Genomic DNA, 15,632 nt, shown 5'->3' with positions numbered 1-15,632 from the left:
CGCCTTTACTCACCGCAGCCTGGACCCCTCACACCCATGCTTCAGAAGTGGCCCTGGGCACCTGTGGCCAGCACACAGCCCGTACCAGCCAGCTCGAGCCCGGGGAGCAACCACTGATGGGATGGCTCCGGGAACCGTGGCAGGTGGCAGGCAGCAGTTTGCACTGGTCACTGCCTCCTCGAATCCTGCCAAAAAAGAAACAAAGTCTGCACCCCTCTCACACCTGCACTGCGGTAAATTCTTCAGGGTAAATCCCCAGCAGATGCCAGGCTGAGGATGGAGGAGGCCTTTCTGCCCATCTCTGTCTAACGGGCCTGGCTCCCCAGCCTGGGATTAGCCAAGGTTGGGGGTGCTTCCGTCACGAGTGGCTGCTGGGGCTGCCAAACTTGGCCCAAGGGCTGGCTGTGGTGGCTGGTCCTTCTCAAGGTCACCTCAGGACAACCCTACCCCCCCCACCCCCCGCAACCCCGCTGCTAGCCAGAGGACTGCAGGGAAGGGAGGAGCTCTCCAGGGGAGGACCCACTACAGGCTGCTCAGGAATTCCATCTGGAAGTCAGCCAAGGAGGGGCAGCAGAAGAGACCTGGCTCTCCCACTAACTGTGATTTGGGGCAGTTCTCCTCGCTGAGGAGTCAGTTTCCTCACCTACAAAATGGGATCCCACCAACTTGTGCCCAACAAATCTCAAAGATTTGGGGAGAGATTCTCCACTTAATTTTTTAAAATTATTATAGAATTTGCAAGCTTATACAAAATTAAAGACTAATTTAACGAATCACATGTACCCATTACCAGGATTCAAACTCATGGTCAACCCATAACTATACTCACACTCTCTCCCTTAACCTCTAGGTTGTTTTTTTTTTTTTTTTTAATAAATTTATTTTATTTATTTATTTATTTACTTATTTTATTGACTGCGTTGGGTCTTCGTTGCTGCACGCGGGCTTTCTCTAGTTGCGGCAAGTGGGGGCTGCTCTTTGTGGCGGTGCGTGGGCTTCTCGTTGCGGTGGCTTCTCTTGTTGCAGAGCACAGGCTCTAGGCCCACTGGGCTCAATAGCTGTGGCTCGCAGGCTCTAGAGCGCAGACTCAGTAGTTGTGACACACGGGCTTGGTTGCTCCGCAGCATGTGGGATCTTCCCGGACCAGGGCTCAAACCTGTGTTCCCTGCATTGGCAGGCGGATTCTTAACCACTGCACCACCAGGGAAGCCCCACCTCTGGGTTATTTTAAAAACAAAGCTGAGACATCATTTCACCCATATATACTTCAGAATGAACCTCAAACATAAAGACTTAAAAAAAAAAAAACCATAACCACAATACCACTATCACCCCTTAAAAAGTTAACCATAATTCCTTAATATTATCAAATATCTCATCAGAGTTCAAATTTCCCCCAATTGCTCATAAATGCTTCTTACAGTTCGCTAGTTTGGATTTGAATCAAATAGGTCAACACATTACATCTGCTTGATAGATGTCTAAATTTCTTGAAACCTAGAGAATCCCCATCTTTTCTTTTCTTGTAATTTTTTGTTGTTGAAGAAACTGGGTTATCTGTTCTGTAGTTTCCTAATCTGGATTTTGGTAATTGTATCCCCATGTGTCATTTCACGTGTTCCTCTGTTCCTTTTATTTCTGATAAACTATTAGTCGTTGGATCCAGGGAGCTTGATATCTTGGCAAAAATAATGCCTCACTGAGATTCACATATCTGGAGGGAGGGTCTCTTTGTGATTTGAAGATTGAGCAGCAGTTCAGGTGTTGCCAATCTGATACCTTTTTTTGTTTTTTTATATAAATTTATTTATTTTATTTATTTATTGGCTGTGTTGGGTCTTCGTGGCTGCACACAGGCTTTCTCTAGTTGCAGCGAGCAGGGCCTACTCTTCGTTGTGGTGCGCAGGCTTCTCATTGTAGTGGCTTCTCTTGTTGTGGAGCATGGGCCCTAGGTGCGTGGGCTTCAATAGTTGCGACACATGGGCTCAGTAGTTGTGGCTCACAGGCCCTAGAGCACAGGCTCAATAGTTGTGGTGCACGGGCGTCGTTGCTCCGTGGCATGTGGAATCTTCCCAGGGCAGGGCTTGAACCTGTGTCCCCTGCATTGGCAGGCGGATTCTTTACCACTGCACCGCCTAGGAAGTCCTGATACCTTTCTTATAAAACTCCCCCATCATCTAAGAGCGGAAACTATAAAACTAAGACAAAAACATAGACTGGTATGGGCAGTGGGCAGAGGCCAGACCCTGCAGGATCTGTCTGGGCTCACGTGGAGGTGTGGGGGATCACTCTGAATGTTGAAGACTGGAGAGGGAAGTCCGACTCAGACGGCCGAGTGCCGTGGGACTCCATTCGGCTTTCTAGGGGGTGTAGAACCAACTGTAAGGACAGAAAGCAGACCTGGGGCTGGGGAAGAGGGAGCGGGATTGGGGGGTGGGGTGGGGGCGGGTCGTCACAGGGACCTGTTGGAGGTGAGGTAACAGAGTCATTGTGTGACTCGGTGGTGGCGGACTGTATGTTTGTCGGGACTCGTTATCCCATCAGGTAGCCCAGGACGTGCCGAGGACACGGATGCTGTCTGACTCCCCTCCAGCTCCCGGGCCCTGTTAGAGTGACCTCCATAGCTTTAGGTCTTGTCAGGAAAGCTCACCTGGATGACAGTCCCCTGCCCATTCACTCATTTCGCAAGCAATCCTCGGGCACCCACTATGGGCCAGGCTCCATGCCGGGCACCCGAGACTCTCGGATGACCAAGAGCGCCTCCAGAAACATCCAGGCTTGGCTGGCATGTGGCCACAATCCCTCTGACACCTTCCCAAGACCTTGACTGGTACGCGCCTCTCCTGCCCCCCCCCCCCCCCCCCCCCCCCGCCCCGCTCCAGTTAGGCTTTGCGAGACAGAACTCACAGGTGTACCAAAAAATAATCTTTACTGTCACTGGTATAAAACAGAGATCAACTGGCCTCTCAGTCTGTACAAAATGTGGGGTGTAAAGACCACCTAGGCTGCCCCCATTTCTCCCGTCATGCCCTGGCCCAGAGCAGCGCCCAGGAGCACCGTGATGGGGAGACGGCCATCCAACTGCCTTCCCTGAAGGAAAAGTTGAGGGTGGACTGGGCAGGGAGCCCTTTCTGCCCGAAGGAGGCAAGGAGCAGAGGAGAAAACTGGAGTGGGAGAGCCCCCCAGCCATTCACGATGTTCCTGGCCCCACCTTCTGCCCCCTCCGAGTCCGCCCTAGGAGCAGAGGGGGCGGGCAGCCCGGAGTGGGCTGAGACGCGGGCTGCCTGTGGGGTGGTCAGAGGGCCACGCGGGTGCAGCAGTGGCGCAGCAAGCAGGGCAGGATGCCGCGGTTCAGCTGGTGGAACTCCACGAGCTGCAGGAGGTCGGTGAAGCGAGTCTGGCCCTCGTCCATGCTGAAGTACAGGCGCCCCTCCTCCTCGCTCTGGGGTGTAGCCATAGGGGGTGGGAGGTCAGGGAGGGGCACGGGCCGGAGGAGCTCCCTCCTGGGCCGGGGCTGAGGTCCCTGTAGCTTGTGCAGGAGACGGGGAAGAGCGGGAGACCCCAGGCACACCGGGGGCCGGGGTGGGGAGGGGGTCTGGCGAGGAGGCCAGGTTGCTGGGAGTCCTGCGTCTCCACTGCAGGGACCTGGGACTACTCACCGGCAGGATAAGGTAATGTTTGACTTTCTGCACGTGGCACAGAGAGAGGACAAAGCCCTGTGGGTTCCGCTGACTCTCTCGGACCAGGAACACGCTGCCAGGAGACAGGGCAACGTTACCCGAGGACACATGGCTGCCACCTTGACCCAGGTCTCTCTTATCCCCGGCTCTGCGCCCCGCCCCGCCCCGCCCCGCCCCGCCCCGCCCCGCCCCTTACCCGTCGACCAGGCCCTGCTGCCCAATGAGCCGCTGGCTCTCCTCGCGGGAAATGCGTCCATGGAACCAGGGCTGGGTGCGGTGGATGGCTGGGGTGAGGGGAGGCAGACGGGCAGTCACTCCAGGGCGGGCACCCTCACTCTAGCCACCCCCATGAGGAGTGCTCAGAGAAGCCACCACAGCCCCCAGCCCTGGGGACGGCGAGCCCTCACCCACCTGCACTGAGGCTCGCGCCCGAGCTTGGGGTGGGCAGGCTGAAACGGTGGTTCGTCTTCTTCTGCAGAGCAGTGGGGGGCACGGGAGATCAGGGCGTGGCTAGAGCATTACCAGCCCCTCGAGAATACAGAGCCCCTTTCCGCAGCTGAGGGCCTCCCTCACCCCGCGCCTTCCTCTTCCCGCTCCACGGAAACCCATATGGAGAGCAGGTCCCCACGACAAACATGCAGATGAAGGTAGACCCCTCACCCTCCAGGCCTGGGCTTCCTCCAGGGCGGCACTCAGGGCTTCCCGGGGGTTCTCGATGACACGCCCAGCGTGGCCGGAGAAGTCCATGGCCACCAGGGTGTTGTCTGGGACGCTTCTCTGCGTGGGACGGGATGGGGGGAGGGGTCAACACAGGATCCAAGTGTCCCCGGTGCAGAGCCTGGGTGCCTCCCCCACTCTGCCCACCGCTAACATGCCTGGACACACTCACCAAGGGCGGGGAACCCACACAGGGTGGGCGCAGGTGGCGACACAGTGCCTGCTGATAATTCTTATACAGCTGCACCCCATACTGGGGTGTGGAGAGAGAAAGGACAGAGGTCAAGCAGGTGCTGGGGGCTGGGCTGTGGTGCCCCCCACGCCCAGGACTCCCCAAGAGCGGGGCTACCTCTCCGCCCCCGGATAAGGGGCTGTCCTGCAGCTAGAGCTGTGACTCCAGCCTTGGACCAAGGATTCTGAGAGAGCAAGGCTGTCATGCCCCGTCATTCTGGAGACTTCCTGAGGGCAGAGCTATAACTCCTCCCTCACGCCGGGGATCCCGAGGGCAGGGCCAGCCCCCCAGGCCAGTGCCAGGACCTCACCTTGAAGAGGCGGAAGGCAGCTAGCCAGCAGCGGCGGCCCTGCTCATCCTCGCTGCAGAAGACCCGAAGCCCCTTGTGGCCATTCCCAAGCTTGTTTGGCTGCGGGGAGAGGAAACTGGCTGGTCCGGCATCTGCCTTTAGGACCAGACATCGTCTCCCGTCTCCCACCTCCACGGGGCAGGGCAGGGTGCAGGGAGAGGAGTCTGGGGGTCCCAGAGGGAGCTTAGAAGCCCCAGGTAGGACCCTGGTGCCTGAGCAGCTCCCGCTCTCTCCCAGGCCAGGCCAGCCTCTTCACCTTGATACAGAAGCCAAAGTCCGTGGGCATCCCGTAGAGCTTGCGGCCCTGGGTCACCACGTACACGTTGGACTCGTTCACATCTGCTACATACTGCAGGTGCCTTGGGTCCTGCGGAGCACAAGTGAGCAAGACTTGGTAAAGGCAGACCCTATCCCCCTATCACCGCCCCCCTAAGCCAGCTGGGGAGAGTTCAGGCCCAGAGAGGAGCAGAGACGTGCCCCAGGTCACGCAGCACATAGAAGTAGAGCCAGGACTTGAACTCAGTTCACCTGCCTCTCCCACTGCTACATCCTGGGGCAGGTAAGCTGAGAGGGAAAGAGGAGCAGCTGAGGGTCTCAGGGCTTAGAGAGTGAAAGGTCCAGGAGTTCTAACAGAGAAGGGGCAGCTCCTAGAAGGACCGGGGATGGGGTGTCCGAGGGGCTGGGGCTGTCACCCTCCAGACCTCACCTTGGAGGTGCCCTTGGTGGAGTAATAGAGGCCAGACCGGCGCAGGAAGCAGAAGAAGCGTTTCCAAAGCTTGCGTCCTGACCCCCGTAGCTGCAGGAAGCCCTGGATCTCTGGGAAGCTGCCTGCATTCAGGAAGTTCTGAGGCCAGAGGAGAGCAGGGTGAGAGACCTAGAGGTGGCCAAACACACACACACAACCACGCACGCATGCACACATACACACGGACACAAAGGCCTTCCCAAGGACCTGCCTTCATGGCAGGAGGTGCTCCACATACATTTATTGTCTTCATTTAACAGAGAAACTGATGCTCAGGCAGAGAAAGTGACTTGTCCACAGTCACTTAGGGCTGCGCTGAGCTTTCCACCCCACCGAGGGAAGGCACAGGCTTAAGGGCCAAGTAGCACTGGGCGATCCTGGGGAGTCATGGATGTGCCGTGAAATGGGGTGTCCCCTCACCTGGATGAGGTCTTCGTGGGATAGGCCCGTATGTGCGTCCAGACAGCTGGACACCATCTTTTCTGGGAACAGGGAGTGCTGGGGGAGAAAGGAGCTGAGACTCAGGGACTGAGACTCCAGCGTGGGGATCAGGGTGTCCTGGTGCCCAGACCCCCTTCATACACACTCACTGCGGTGCTCTTGAATAGCTCGTACTTGGCGAAGTTTTTCCGGAAGACGAAGCGGCTGTCTGCGCCGATGGGCCAGGCAGCCTGCACTTCCACCACCGACTCGTGGTCCTCCAAGACCCGCTCTGGGGTCAAAGGCAAAAAGCGGGGGTCAGTGGAGACCCGCCAGGCCTCCCAGATGAGCCGCCTGCCTCGCCCAAGGTGGGGAGCACTGCCTCCCGGGCCAGGCAGCCCCCTGCACCCCAACTCACCCAGTGCTAGGTGGGGGTGGCACTCCACCAGCCCCCAGTTCTCGTCACTCAGGGCATGAGACCGCTGTATCAGCATCTCACACACGTAGCGGGCCGTGGCGCCCGCCGCCACCTCCACCGACCGGCAGGCCCCATCTTCACTGTACACCTTTATGACCTGTGCCCCAGGAATAGCAGAAGACTCAGGGAAGGGCAAAGGAGGGTTCTTTCCTGTCCCCTGTCTGCTCTACCCTCAGGGATCCCTCACCAAACCCTCCTACCTCCTCCAAGGCAGCACTATATCCAACCCCGTCCCACAGCACCCCCTGCTCCCTGCCTTCTCTTTCCCAGGACAACTCACATGGGGGCAGCTGGTATCTCGATCTCGAGGGAGCAGCCCCCTTGCACTGGAGGGCCCCCCAAGAATGGGGGTCTGTGAAGGAGGACTGCAGAGCTCCGGGAAGGGGTTGGGGATGGAGGGTAGAGAGGTTGACCGCAGCTCCTCCTCTCGAAGAAGTTTCCTGGGGGAATGGGGGTGGAGAGAAGTTGACTGCAAGCTTCTGTGCATTCCCCTGGCGCTGCCACCGCCCCCAGCCTCCGTCACCTCACTTTACCTGCTGGTTGGAATGGGCACAGGCTGGGACCTCTTCACCTCCCCAGACAGAGGGACATCGGGAGGCGGGGGAGTCCCAGGAGGGGTCCCAGGGGCCAGGTACAGGTCTTCTGGGGAGCTGCTGAGATGAGGTGGAGACAGACCCAGCTCCATGACATCTGAGGGAGAAGAGGGGGCTGATGCAGCTGCTCTTGTGCCCCTTGTCCTGGAAAGAGGGGCCAAGAGGACGCAGACTTCCTGACTTCACCCTGTTGTCAAGGCGCCCCTCTGAATTCACACAGCACCTCCATGCTCCCCCTCTAACTGGCATTCCCTGGAGCCTTTGGGGAAGGGTAGACAGAGCATTTTACCGAAGGGAACACTGAGTCCCCAAGAAGGAAGCATTCTTGCCCCATCGCAGGTGAGCCAGGGAGTGGAACCCAGTGGACTCCAAGTCCAGTGCTCTTTCTTAGCCCCAGGTTGCCCAGGGGCAGAGCTGTGAGGGTGCCCCCATCACAAGCCTGGCAGCAGCAACAGACTCCGTGACCCACAGACGGTGTGGGGCTCAGGGTCTCAGTGTCACCCTTTCAGTTCTGAACGTGGAGCGCTCACTCCTCTGGGCTCTGCCCCAGGTTTTTCCAGCGCTTTGTTGCCTGAGCCTGTTGTGGCAACGCCTGCCCAAGTGCTGAGTGATGCACAGAGAGGGAGGAGGTGGGGAAGGACAGGAACCAGGAGGGCAGGAGGCGGGCTCAGCTGTGGTGGGAGGGAGAAGGCTAGCCTGGGGGCCCTCACCCCAGCAGCCCCCAAACCTTGTGTGCCTTCCCCAGACCCCTCCTCCTACCCAACCATCTTGAGGCCTCCATGCCAGAGCTACGTCCTCTGAGAAGCCTTTCTGGGTTTTCCACATTCACACGGAGAGGGCTCCCTCTGGGCACTGTGCTGGGGCCTCCGCGCCAATTACTGTGCACCTGTCTCATCCACCCGCTGGTCTGAAGATGTCCGTGCATCCCAGGCAGGCCAGGGTCTTACCCCTGTCTTATCACCCACAGGTGCTACACAGGCATCCAGGACGAGTAAGGATAGCAGAGATGGGGCAAAGATGCCCACGAGAGGGTTGAGGCATGGCAGGCCCCTCCTCCACAGGAACCAAGACCCTTTTCGGCTGGGCTGAGACCTGGGAAGACCTGGGAGGACTCACAGTTCAGCCCCCTGCTTGCTCTCCAGACATTGGGCTGGTGCTGTTAGGTGCCTAAGGCACCTGGGATTGACACTCCCCCCCCCCCAGGATGAGGCAGGTCCCCAACACTTAAGTGAGGGCATGAGGAGATTTGGGGGACAGGTGAGTCAGGGTGGGGCGGGACAGCACTGCCTGGGGCTCTCCATTCAACCTTGACTCATCTGCACAACTTCCTGGCTTAGGAGAAACACAAACAACCCTGCCTCTACCCACCCCCTCCACTCCCACCCCCAACCGACAGCCAGGGAGGAATGGGGGAGGGCCAGGAACAGGATGGGGGAGGAGGATGCGTGGGGTGGGGGGAGGGTACGGCAGCCCCCACTGAGGCTCCTCCGACATCATCTCCTCCTCCCCACCCTTGGCCTACCTCCAACTCCTCCAGTACAGGTGGGACCTGAAATGGGCCCCGGTAGCCACTACCCAGCCCAGGAGCCCCCTCACCCAGGAGGGAGAGGAGAAAGGCCTGGCCTAGATTCAGAAGCCCATCTGGAGTGGACCTGACCTCTGAGGGGTGCCCCGGTGTACCCAAGGTAACCTAAAGAAACACACAGGGCTCCTTCTCCTGCCTGGGGCCACCAGACTTTCATTCTGCTGCTGCGGCCCCCCCTTAGCACCCAGGACTCAGCTGGCCCGGGGAACTCATCCTCATCCACCCCTGGGGGATGGGGCTCCTTCTTAATGAATACACTTTCCAGGGTGTCCTGGCCAGAGGCGTCCTCTGGCAGGAGTAGAAAGTCAAGACACACAAGAGAACAGACATAGGCAGGCAGAGAGGGAAAGGCCCGGAGGGAGAGCCAGGGAGGGGACTTAGGGTCCTGCCAGGAAGGGGAAGACACTCACCATCAAACATCAAGAGACACCAGCACATCAACACCAAAACACAAGGCCCACACTCCCACCCTGTCTAAACTCTGGCAAGGGGAGGGGCTGCAGGAGATCCAGGAAGCCGGAGACCAACAGTGGGGTGGTCTGGGACCTGGTGGTCTGGGGCCCAGGGGACTGGGTCCTCCCCCATCCCAGAGGGAAGAGGAATCTGGGCAGCGTTTGGAAGGGGAGAGGGTAGATTTAACTCAAACCAGAGTCTGGCCTCTGGGCAGGAGGGTTGACTCAAGATGGGTTTAGCCTTCAGATCCCTTCATCCGGCTCTGCAGACCCTTCTAAGGCAAGACAGGAGTGGGCCAAGTCAAGACCAAAGAGAAGACATAGGAGGAGATCGGGGTCCCAGCCGTCCTGCCTGGGCAGCCCCACCCCCACCCCAAGAGCTCTGAAGCTTTCAAACCGGGGCCCTGGGAAGGTTGTATGGAAGAAATCGACCCCCCAAATCAATCTGTCCCCTCCCTCCTACGAATCCCAGCTGCGGCTTCCCCCGTAGCCTCTCCAGCCCTGCAGGCTCCGGCCCCACCCTCCTTCCCGCCCTCCCGGCCTCCAGCCTCCTTGTTTACTTCCTGAATCTTGCCCCACCTGGCTGGCCCCGAGGGCGGGTGGCAGGGCCCAGTGTATGGGGCCGGTGGAAAACAAGGCCACCTTCGGTACCTCCCAGGGTGGGGGGAGGGGCTTCAAGCGCAGTGGCCTGAGCTGGGGCCTGGACGTGGCTGGAAGGCCCCCTCCTGGCCCAGGACCCCACCCCTCGCCCCCATCGGGATTTAGTGTGGGGGGAAAGGCTTTACCTTTGGGGAGTTCTCAGGGTGAGGGCCCAGGTGAGGAGGCGGGAAACCCCTAGATGACCCGGAGTTGGGGGGGGGAGGGCCCCGGACCCTGAGGCCCCACCCACTCCCTCGCTAGGGAAAAAACGCCCAATGGGAGTGAGGGGGGCAGCTCTTTTTAAAGTTTAATTTGGGAAGAATGCTAGAGTGTCTGTGGAGTTAATCATTACAGACGGCTTGCCTTCACGGGGGGCCCCCCCAGCAGGATAAGGGGGGAGAGGGGAGAGCAGAGTCCAGGACAGGCAGACCAGGAGGGGGCATTCTTGAGGGACAGTGGGGTTGGAAGGCCTGACGATGGCGGGCAGGTGCATTCTCCATCCCCAGCGTGCCAGGGAGAGCCAGCCTCGGACCCGGGTCTTTCCCCAGCCTGTTCAGACAGATAAGGCAATTCCCCACCCCGCGCCCCCCACCCAGGCGCACACACTCTCCCCAGGCCCCACCGCGCGGCAGACTCCCCAGCATCTAGCCCTCCAGCCTACAGACACCACTCGTTTCTGAATCCAGAAGGGACCCCACCCCCACCGGGCCTGCCCAACCCCCACCTTCCCACCCGAGGGCAGGACCCTGTGTTCCTGTGTTCTAGACAGACGGAGCTCTAGCAATTTAGAGAACCCCTCTCCTTTACTGCCCTCCAGATTGGAGGGTGTCCCCCTGACCCCCGCGGAGACGTCTGTCTCTAATAAAGACTGGGGGGAACTCAAACTGGGATCAAGTCAGACTGAGCAAGAGAGACGTGGGGCCGCTTCCTCAGTATTCGGACTCCTCTCCGAGCTCTCTTTTTCTGGGACTGTGGGGAGGGGCTCCTTTCAGCGGGAAAGCCGCGTCTCCAGGAGGAGAGAATCTGGTATCTTGCTTCCCCGGCCCCATCAGCTGGTTTGTGTGTGTGTTAGGGGTAGGGGAGGTTAGGGAGGGGGAGGTGCGGAGAGGGACGAAAGAATGGGGAAAACAGGAAATGAGAATAGGGAAAGACTGAGGGCAGATGGTGAGGAGGGGGCAGGATGGGAGACTGGAGGAAAAGAGAAAGTGAGGCCGCTAGAGTAACAGCAGGAGGCCGAAGCTTTTCCCCTATTGACCCGGGATCTGCCTGTGCTCCCCGCCCCCAAGATGAAGTGCCCGCTCTGGTCCTTACCTGGACCCTGGCTGTTGGTACACCTGGCTGGGGCCACCGGTTTAGGGAGGGAGACGCCAAGCCCTTAACTACCTGTCCCCCTCCTGTCCCCGCCCTTGGCCTGACATCACTGGGGGAGGGAGGGGAGGGGGAGCCAGGCAGCCGCCTGTCCTGCCCACCTGGGAAGCCAACCAGCCAGCTCCTGGCCCTGAGACTGGCACAGCCTGGGGCCCTGGTGCGGCTGGGGGTGGGAGCAGGTTGTCGTCTGGGACCGATCTCGGTCCCCTTACCTGGAGGAGCCCCAGCTGGAGTTGCAGGACACAGGGTTCGAAGTGCGGCTCTGTCTAGGAACCTCAGATACCTGGATTTAATTTCAGATTTGCTCCCTCCTCTCTGCAGGTGGTAGGAGAGTGTCCTGACTTTGGACGTAGAAGTCGGGGGAGGCTGAGCTCTGTTGTCCAGGCTCCTGGCCCAAAGAAACAAACTACCTTGGGCAGGTGGGGGCGGGGCCTGAGGGAGGGACATGGGAGGAGGAAGCACAGGAGGATGGGCGGGGACTCTCTGACACTACGCGGGCTGGGATTGTTTTTGTCCTTCTTAGCAGGTGCCAGGGAAGAGAGAGTAGAACTGAACAGCCTCGAGAGCGAAGATCTAGAGTCCTCACGACCTGGGAGGGAGGGGCTGGGGCCTGGAAGTTCAGGGAAAACGGCCCCTCCCCAAACCTGGCCTGTTCATTGGCCAATTTAGGGGGCTGGTCTGCTGCTCAGGGTCCTACCCCCCCTGAAGCAAAGGGCACTCCGCGAAAGAGGGAAGCCAGCCCGAGGGATGTCCAGCAACATGGCCTGACCCTTGACCTCCAGCCACAGTCTGGCCACCCAGGCTGCACCCTGGCCCCTCAGAGGCACCCAGCATATATCCTCCCTTCTAAGCAAAGTCCAGGGTCTCATCTTCTCTTAAAATCGAAGGGGTCAGGCAAGGTCTCATAGTGGGAGGAGTGATTTGGGGAAAGCTCTGGCCAGGTGCCAGGGGACTCCCCTTAATGCCTCCTTCAGCACTAGGCAAACACAAGGGTGGAGAGAGGGCCTGGGAGGCTGAGATCAAAGGCAGCAGCCACCTCCCAGCCCAAATGGGTGACAGTTGGGTAAACAAACAATTCATTGGGGTGATAAGAGGTCTGCCCCCGGGGACCTCGGAGGAGTAGCTCCAGGCTCAACTTTCTCCAAACTGGGTTTTCCTTGGAAAAACCAGTATGAGTGGACTAAGCAAAGATGTAGGGGAGGGGGCAAGGTCACCTGGGCCACTGGACAGCTTGTGCCAAACACAGTAGACAACCCAATCATTCCTTCATGCCCTCAACTCACATTTGTTAAGCACCTACTGTATGCCAGCTGCATGCTTGGCACTGGGGATACAGTGAGCAACAAAACAGATCCTGCCCTTATCTTCACGCAGCCCAATCAGGGAGGCTGATCTTAATCCAAGAATCACACAAATAATAAGAAATGACAGGAGATAACTATGGTGGGAGAATGACTTACCCAGGGAGTTAGGGAAGACTTCTCTGTAGAAGTGACAACTGAGCAGAGGGGAAGTCATCTAGGGTGGGGAGGAGATTTGGATTGGTGGATGGGAATGGGGGTGAGGGAACACCTTTCAAAGCCCTTGGCAAAAGGGGACAGAGCATGGCGAGGCAGAGTGGGGTGGAGGAGGAAGGAGAAGAGGCCACACAGGTGCAGCTGAGCAGGTGTGGAAGGTGCGGGGAAAGGCTTTGTACTCAGCTGTGCTTCTCAAAGTGTGGCCTGTGACCACAGCCTCCAAATCTCCCTAAGCTTGTATAGAAAAACAGATCCCTGGGCCCCTCACCAACCACTGAATCTTGGTCTCTGGGGCCAAGACCCAGGAATGTGTGGTATTGACAAGCCCTCAGGTGGCTGTTCTGTAAACCAGGTTTAAGGGCCATCCATCCTGTCTGTCCAGACCAGCAGGAACTATGGACAGAGGCCAGACCCTGCAGGGTCCATCTCAGCTTAAGTAGAGGCACAGAGGAGGAGGCAGATTTATTTTTTTGGAAAAATCACTCTGGATGTTGAAGGATAGGTTGGAAAGGGAAGCCAGACTCAGAGGGCTGAGTGCTGTAGGATTCCATTTATATGACTTTGTGGAGGGGGCAGAATGCTAAGGACAGAAAGCAGATCTGGAGTTGGGGAGGAGGGAGAGGGGTTGACAACAGAGGAGCTTGTGAGGAGGTAATGGAGATGTTGTGTATCTTGGTCATGGTGGTGGATGTATTACAACTGTGTGTGTCACAGAACGGTACACTCAAGAGGATGTGTAGTACTGTGGATAAATTATATCTGAATTTCTTAAATTAAAAAAAAAAGAAACAACAACAAAAAAGGACAGATTTATAGATCAATAGAACAGAATCAAGAGTCCAAGTAAAAACCCTTACATTTCTGGTCAACTGATTTTTGACAATGGTGCCAAGGCAATTCAATGGGGGAAAGGATAGTCTTTTTGATAAATGATCCTGGGACAACTGAATATCCACATGCCAAAAGATGGATTTAGATCCTTCCTTTACACAGTGTACAAACATTAACTCAAAATAGATCACAGACCTAAATGTAAGAGCTAAAACTATAAAACTTCTGGAAGAAATTACGGGAGAAAATCTTCCTACCTTGGATTAGGCAGAGATCTCAGATAAAACAGCAAAAGCACAAATGACAACAAATTGATAAATTATACTTCACCAAAATTTAAAAATTTTGTACTTCAAAAGACACTATGAAGAAAATTAAAAGAAACAGAAAACAACAAACTTGTGGAAGACTGGAGGAAAACAATTGCAAGTCATATATTTGATTAGGGACTTTGTATCCAGAATACAGTTGACTCCAACAATACAGGGGTTGGGGCACTGACGACCCCTGAGCAGTCAAAAATCTGAGGACAACTTTACAGTGAGCCCTCCCTATGCAGTTTTCATCTTCAGACTCAACCAACCTTGGATCGTATAGTGCTGTATTATGTGTTTATTGAAAAAAATCCACATATAAGTGGACCCATACAGTTCAAACCTGTGCTATTCAAGGGTCATCTGTATGTAAAGAACTCTTACAAATCAACACTAAAGAGACAAATGACCCAATTAAAAATGAGCAAAAGATTTGAATAAATGTTTTTCCAAATAAAATATACGAATGGTCATAAGCACATGAAAAGGTGCTCAAGATTATTAGTTATTAGAGGAATGTAAATTAAAACCACCTCACTCCCATCAGGATGGCTACAATGCAAGAAACAGACAACACGTGCGGACAAGGATATGGGGAAACAAACTGTCATATATTGCTGGTAGCAATGTAACATGGTACAACCACTTTGAAAAACAGTTTGGCCGTTTCGTAAGATAAACATAAACTTTCCATACAACCTAGCAATTCTACCTGTAGAAATCTACTCATAGGAATCTCCCCAAGAGAAGTAAAAACACATGCACATACAAAGACACATGAACATTCACAGCAGCATTACTCAAAATAGCCCCAAACTGGAAACTCAAATGTCCATGAACCGGTATTGGATAAACAAAAGAGTACATCCATACACTGGGCTATTTCTCAGCAACTAAAAGGAACAGACTACTGTTACAGGCTAGAGCATTGATGAACCTCAGAAATTTTTAAGGGAGTGAAAGAAGTCAGAGCAAAAGACCACATTATTTCATTCATATGAATATCCAGAAAAGACAAATTTAGAGACAGAAAGCAGATCAGTGGTTGCTTAGGGCTGGAACTGGGAGGTGGATTGACTACAAATATGCAGGTGGGACTTTTTTTTATCTTGTTGGAAATGTGTGGTGATGGCTGCACAACTCTATAAGTCACTGGATTGTTTAAAAATGAGTGTGAGGATACGATGGTGGGACTCCAAGGAGAGAAGAGGCGGGGAGACAGCCTCCGTTTCTAATTACAAAATGGGAATAAAGAAGCCAGCTCTGCAGCGGGACTAGGATGAGACGGGGAGGTTCTGGAACTGGGTGCGCAGCACACAGCCTGCGAAATAGAAACCTGAAAGCCTAAAGTTCCCAAAGGCAGGCGACAGGCGGCGACTGCCCAGGCTGCGCCTGCAGTTTAGAGCTTGAGTCAGAAACACCTGAGTGCGTAACTATGGAGTGGTTTAAAATACCATCAGCATGTTGGCAAGAAATGGCGACTGTTCCAGACCATCAGCCAACCCCAGGCCCTGCGTCCGCTTGCTCTACTTTCTCTTCTTTTTGTAAACTGGAAAGCACTCTGCTGTCTAAGACATCTCATTAAATAAGACAGTTAAGTCCAGCGGACACCAGGTGCAGGGACGGTCCGGCGCTGAAAACGCGGGCCAGGAAAGGTGGTCCGGGCGCATCCGCCCAGCCCAGCCCAGCCCAGCCCAGCCCTCCCCTCCAGC

General features: G+C 56.1%; 1 protein-coding gene across 10 annotated transcripts; it reads right to left on the bottom strand.

Moving 5' to 3' along the window:
- Nucleotides 1-1,247: 1,247 nt before the first annotated feature.
- Nucleotides 1,248-11,637, bottom strand: GRB7 (growth factor receptor bound protein 7). 10 transcript variants are annotated; one of them, XM_057716443.1, is made up of 15 exons: nucleotides 11,471-11,637; nucleotides 7,155-7,311; nucleotides 6,902-7,061; nucleotides 6,562-6,718; nucleotides 6,314-6,435; nucleotides 6,144-6,221; nucleotides 5,685-5,822; nucleotides 5,235-5,345; nucleotides 4,940-5,038; nucleotides 4,570-4,650; nucleotides 4,341-4,457; nucleotides 4,092-4,152; nucleotides 3,877-3,964; nucleotides 3,660-3,753; nucleotides 1,248-3,442 (listed from the first exon to the last, which is right to left on the bottom strand). In XM_057716443.1, the coding sequence occupies exons 2-15, from the start codon at nucleotides 7,304-7,306 to the stop codon at nucleotides 3,296-3,298; spliced, it is 1,605 nt and encodes a 534-aa protein (XP_057572426.1). In that variant the 5' UTR covers nucleotides 7,307-7,311; nucleotides 11,471-11,637; the 3' UTR covers nucleotides 1,248-3,295. The 10 variants fall into 10 exon arrangements, with proteins under 10 accessions (XP_057572426.1, XP_057572421.1, XP_057572422.1 ...); XM_057716442.1 differs by lacking the exon at nucleotides 11,471-11,637 and adding an exon at nucleotides 9,210-9,417 and having other exon boundaries at nucleotides 3,150-3,442; XM_057716444.1 differs by lacking the exons at nucleotides 3,877-3,964; nucleotides 11,471-11,637 and adding an exon at nucleotides 9,210-9,419 and having other exon boundaries at nucleotides 3,221-3,442.
- Nucleotides 11,638-15,632: the final 3,995 nt, after the last annotated feature.

Source organism: Hippopotamus amphibius, chromosome 17 (genome assembly GCF_030028045.1).
Source record: "Hippopotamus amphibius kiboko isolate mHipAmp2 chromosome 17, mHipAmp2.hap2, whole genome shotgun sequence".
Taxonomy (NCBI): domain Eukaryota; kingdom Metazoa; phylum Chordata; class Mammalia; order Artiodactyla; family Hippopotamidae; genus Hippopotamus; species Hippopotamus amphibius.
Note: the sequence above shows the minus strand (reverse complement) of the source record. Positions and strands in the feature narration are given on the sequence as shown.

Excerpts from the sequence above, each read along its gene's own strand:
- GRB7 (XM_057716435.1), bottom strand. The coding sequence starts at position 9,237 with ATGTGCTGGTGTCTCTTGATGTTTGATG. Across the intron at positions 6,436-6,561 it reads CCACCCCCACCTAGCACTGG|AGCGGGTCTTGGAGGACCAC; the intron begins GTGAGTTGGGGT and ends CTTTGACCCCAG. Across the intron at positions 6,222-6,313 it reads AGCTATTCAAGAGCACCGCA|CACTCCCTGTTCCCAGAAAA; the intron begins GTGAGTGTGTAT and ends TTTCTCCCCCAG.